The 5,277-nt window shown below is 36.5% G+C and overlaps 1 protein-coding gene across 1 annotated transcript; it reads right to left on the reverse strand.

Annotated features, from left to right (window-relative positions):
- Positions 1–1,132: 1,132 nt before the first annotated feature.
- Positions 1,133–3,361, reverse strand: LOC139902652 (uncharacterized). The gene is made up of 6 exons (XM_071885258.1): positions 3,134–3,361; positions 2,663–3,043; positions 2,445–2,588; positions 1,734–2,135; positions 1,234–1,506; positions 1,133–1,150 (listed from the first exon to the last, which is right to left on the reverse strand). Exons 1-6 carry the CDS (start codon positions 3,359–3,361, stop codon positions 1,133–1,135), a joined length of 1,446 nt encoding a protein of 481 aa, XP_071741359.1.
- Positions 3,362–5,277: the final 1,916 nt, after the last annotated feature.

The raw sequence follows: 5,277 nt of genomic DNA on the forward strand, positions 1-5,277 counted from the left end.
CAGGGTCGACCACAGTGTATTTAAGAAGTGGTCGACCACATTTTACACCAGTGGCCGACCATTCATTTGGTGACTGTTAAAAGATTACAGTGGAGCATGTTCAACCTGCTGACCTAATATGCCAACACAAACATTAGAGCTACCTTTTACAGTGGAGCCTATTTAAAATACAATACCAACACAAACATTAGAGCTACCTTTTACGTACTTCGATTCGAGATCTAAAGAATGTCTTCCCCATCCTATGTCTGTATTCTAATGCAACCTTCGCAGTATCTTTCTCGAATGGGTAGGTTAGCTGGCAAAATACACGCTCCATGTTTATGCAAACCCATACACCACAGTCACCGTAATTTCCTGACTGCTGAGGTGAGTCGATATACGTAAATGTAGATGGCATCGAGACGTGTGGTGGAGGAGTGTAATTAATTGCCCTCAAAAACTCTGGCAGACACTTACCCAACTCGGAAACATAATAAGCACGGTGGTCAATTGAGCTGTGCTTGACAAAACTATCATAAATGACGACGGTGAAGTCCTTAAGATCAAGCACAATAAGCACCCAGTGATCCGCATCTTCCAAACATGTTGGGAATAGGACCTACAATTAACGTTAGAAAGTTATACATTTAACTCCCACCTGAATGTATATGTCAATGTATATTTAAACTGTATATGTATATGTATTTGATATTGTAACCTTCTGACACTTCGACCAATGTGGGAAAGGGAGTCTCGATCCGTCTGCATAACAAGTAATATTGGGATTGGTGTAAAAATCCCCATCCACTTAATCATGTCGACCGGCATGATCGTACATCTTTGGCGGTCCTTTAGTGGCTGAAAATCCATTTGATCTAAACGGTAGCTCCACCACAACAACATAGATCCCCAACCATTAATATTCTGAAATTAACAATCAGTTAGTCAATCTCAAGTTAGCGGAGTTAAATGTCGACCACTTTAATAATAAGTTTATAAAACACTTACAAAGTTATCTAAGTAACCGCCTTCAAATTTGTTGTAGATCCGCTCCCAAAACTCGTCAGTGATGAATATAAATCTGTCGGAAAGGCCCCGAACAAATACCGATAAGCATTCGTAATGTGGAGTCATCATCTCTTCCGGTGTCTTAGGGCCGTCCAGATTCCTTTCATCATGATATAATGTGGAAGGGCCAGGATAGATAAGTCCAGACTTATGAATCAAATCATCAATGATTTCTAGAATAACATTATCAGGCACTACCGGAGCACTCAGTCTCCCCGTCTTCTGTTGTTTTATCGGGATTTCTTTCTCTGGCATGTTAGGCTTTCTTTTAGCACCCTTTTTGATCATTTGTGACGGTGTAACGAAGGGAGACATCCTTGCCCATGCAACCCGACGGTCCCTTTTGCTTCTCCTCACATAAACCGGTGAAGCAACCTTCACATTATCAAACATATCTTTCTTGGTTGTCTGAACTTCAACATCTGACACATATCCACCAATGAAACCACCATCATCCTGTAACAGAAACACACAGCAGTAAGTCATCAGAAAGTCATATATATAGTCAACCTTGACAAGGGTCAACTATAGTATAAATGTAATATAGTCGACCTAGTTAATGGTCGACTACAATGTAAACGTGGTGATAGTCGATCCAATGAAGGGTCGACTACTCATCTGCACACTGGACAGTTTATATAACTTACTAACTTGCATAAATGAATTATATAATAAGAAATTACCTGCTCTTGTTGACGGATATGTTGGTGTAGGTTTTGTATCATAGAATGGAGTTTTAAAATCATTGTCTTGTGGTAGTCTCTAGAAACATATAAACTCTGCACTATCTTTAGTGTCTCACATGTAACACGGATGCCAGCCTCAACCCGATCACTCATCTCCTTAATCTCCTTGGCATGTTTGTTTTCCTGGTCATCTAATCTCTTTGTCAAATTCTTAATCATATCCGTCAACTCCTTCTTCGTCTCATCATCAAATTTCTTCGGATCATCAACTTTCTTCACCGGTACTTTAGCATCGGGGTTCTTGAAATAGTTTACACTAGCAACCCACCACTCACACTTAACCTCTATCTTGGTGGGCCTCAAACGATTGAGAGGTCGTTCTTCGTCCGGGATATCATCCTGTCATGCACATATTCATACACATATTCATACACATATTCATATACATATACATATACATATACATATACATATACATATACATATACATATACATATACATATACATATACATATACATATACATATACATATACATATACATATACATATACATATACATATACATATACATATACATATACATATACATACACATATACATGTACATATACATATACAATTACAGTTACATATACATATACAGATACATATACAGTTACATATACAAATACAGATACATAAATATTTTGGTATAATTATACTCACCGGGAGATGCATCAACTCAACGTACTCATTCCAGCCCATGACTTTCTTCTTCCATTTCCAGTGGATTCCAAGAGGTATGCCTTCACTTTCCGGCTTGAAAGCATATGCTTCTATTCGGTGTTTGTATGCCTCCCATATCCACATCTACAAACAAAAACCAAATTTGGTTAAATATGAAACATGTTAATTGCTTAAAATTCATAAGTACGGATTACTACCTTAAACGCCCAAGTGAAGCCGCTCAAATGGTATGTCATTACCCCCTTCTGGGTTTTATCTGCTACCCTCTCTTTATAAGGTACTAACACGTGATGCAAACTATTGTAAAGTTTGGTCCATAAGAAAGAACCCCACGGATACTTGTTCATCAACTCAAAGTCCTCTAATAAAAGAAGCATGTCATCGTTTACGCTATCCCGCAACTGCTTCCCAAGGAAGCATAAGTTAATTATCAACGCAATGGCGACTATGACCTTATCCTTGTCAGTTCCTTTCAACTCATCTTTAAAAAAGGCGTCGTGAAACTCCGAAATATGACGTTGACCACTATGTCGTTTAATAAAAACACGAGATGAAACCGAGTGGTCAAAATCCGACCTCTATTGACCTATCCAATCTATAAAAGATGTAACTGGACTAAACCGCATCCCGGTAACCAAGCAAAACTCACATCTACCACACCTAATGACATGGTCTTGGGTAACTCGAAACCATAGCTCTTCTGGCTCCTCACATATTTCACGTCCGTTGATTACAAACTTTTTTGGACGGTCAGTCTGATTCATTAATAAGCAATGTATGTATCCCGGATCATTGTCATCACACTTTATATCTAACCAATGACCGAAACACGTCTCTCTGAAAATCTTTGTCTGAGCCGGAGTGAGTTTGTTCTTAATCTCCCTTATAAGAGACATCTTGCTTTGAATGGTGACCTTGGCCTCGAACCAAACCTGTAATCAGACAATGATAATGTCATTATACATAAATGTTAATATACATACACATACATACAGGTACATACAATTGAAAAGCAAATACACTATAGTCGACCTTCTTTTAGTCGACTAAAGTTTTATTCAACTATAGGCGACCCAAAATGGGGTCGACTATAGTGTATGTTTTTGGAAGTCGACCCTTTGAATGGTTGAGTATGCAAGTGATCTTCTGACCTAAGGCATCCCCATAACCATATACAGATATATACACTTTAGCAAAAACAATGGAAGAATTTTATATCTATAGTTACATGTACATATACATATACATATACATTTACATATACATATAAAATTACAGATACGTATCATATACTGACATGTACACACATAAAAATACATCCATACACACATATATATAAATACAGGGACCCATACATAGATATACATATATACACATATATACACATACAGATAAACTAACATATACATACAACAACGAATTAGGTTTTACCTCAATATCTGTCATCTTTGAAGGGAACTCTTGATTGAATCTAGGGACGAAATAGATACACTGACGATGGAATTAGGGTTTATCTACAAACTATTGAAGTGATCTCTTGATTGAATCTGCAATGAATGAGGGTTGATGAATCAGGTTTGAATATGCAATGTTAGAGTTGAAATTTGAATTTTGTTATCCAAACTCGCTATTTCAGTGTCTTTTTGTATACTCGACCATCATTAAGGTCGCCCGTGTTTTTTGGGGGTCGAATATAGTGGTCGACCGATAGCCAACAGAAGTCGACCTTGCCAGTTATAAACGGTGGTCGACCACATTTAAATTTGGTGTGGTCGACCGGGTATAGAGGTAGTCGACCCAAAGGGTGGTCGACTTAATGGTGTAAATAGACAATTTTTTTTCTAAAAGTGTATTTTGGAATAAAACTTTTTTAAAAAGTGTATTTTGGGGAATTTCCCTTTTTAAAAAGCATCCGTTTTGCCTATGGTTAGTGACATTGTGTTCCTAAAATTATTTCGAGTTTAACGATGATGTCGGAAAAGTTTAATTCGTTGCGAGCGAGAAGATATGACCCGTTGAATAGTTGGTTGAAGTTTATTTAAGATTTTGTACGAAAATGGTTATTTGACACTTTACCCCCTGTTTGGGGGTCGATTTGAATATTTGGAAAAAGTGTGGGGGTCTTTGTTGGTGTAGTGAAATTTAATTAGAAAAAAAAGAAGGTAAAAGGACAAAAATGCCCCTAGTTACTAATTCACCATTTTTGTCTATTAGATAATATAGTAATTTCATTTTAGAAACTAAAAGTTTGATTATCTATTACGGAGTATATGATTTTGGACCATCATCATATTGCTACGGAGGTGTATATACTGTGTATTATATATAGATAAATAATAACAATGTGTTTTTAGCCCCAAGAGATAAGGGTATAATGGTAATGAATATATAAATTAGGATTTTAAATCACTATCACTATCACTATATACATTAAAAGAGAGTCTTGATTAGCTAATAAATGTTTTCAAAAACCCTTTAATTACCATTAGATTAGAAAATTACATTATAATACCCCTTGATCTAACGGTCCTTAATCATCCACTAAAAATATTAGCTAATAAATCAATTTTACATGCACCCCATCCCTAAAATACACTTTTTAATTATAGCACTCGGAAAAAATTAGGGGTTCAGTTATATTCACGTCACCTGATAATGGAACCCTAATCAACAAACTCACGCTTCAATCAGTGTTCTATTCGCCATGAATACTTGTGAACATTCTGACGTCGACTGAATCTGAATTGATTTTTTTGAAGATTCGCTTAGCAACTCAGGTATTTAAAATTCAATATGTCAGTTTGTTGATTCC

This window comes from Rutidosis leptorrhynchoides, chromosome 3 (assembly GCF_046630445.1).
Source record: "Rutidosis leptorrhynchoides isolate AG116_Rl617_1_P2 chromosome 3, CSIRO_AGI_Rlap_v1, whole genome shotgun sequence".
Lineage (NCBI taxonomy): Eukaryota > Viridiplantae > Streptophyta > Magnoliopsida > Asterales > Asteraceae > Rutidosis > Rutidosis leptorrhynchoides.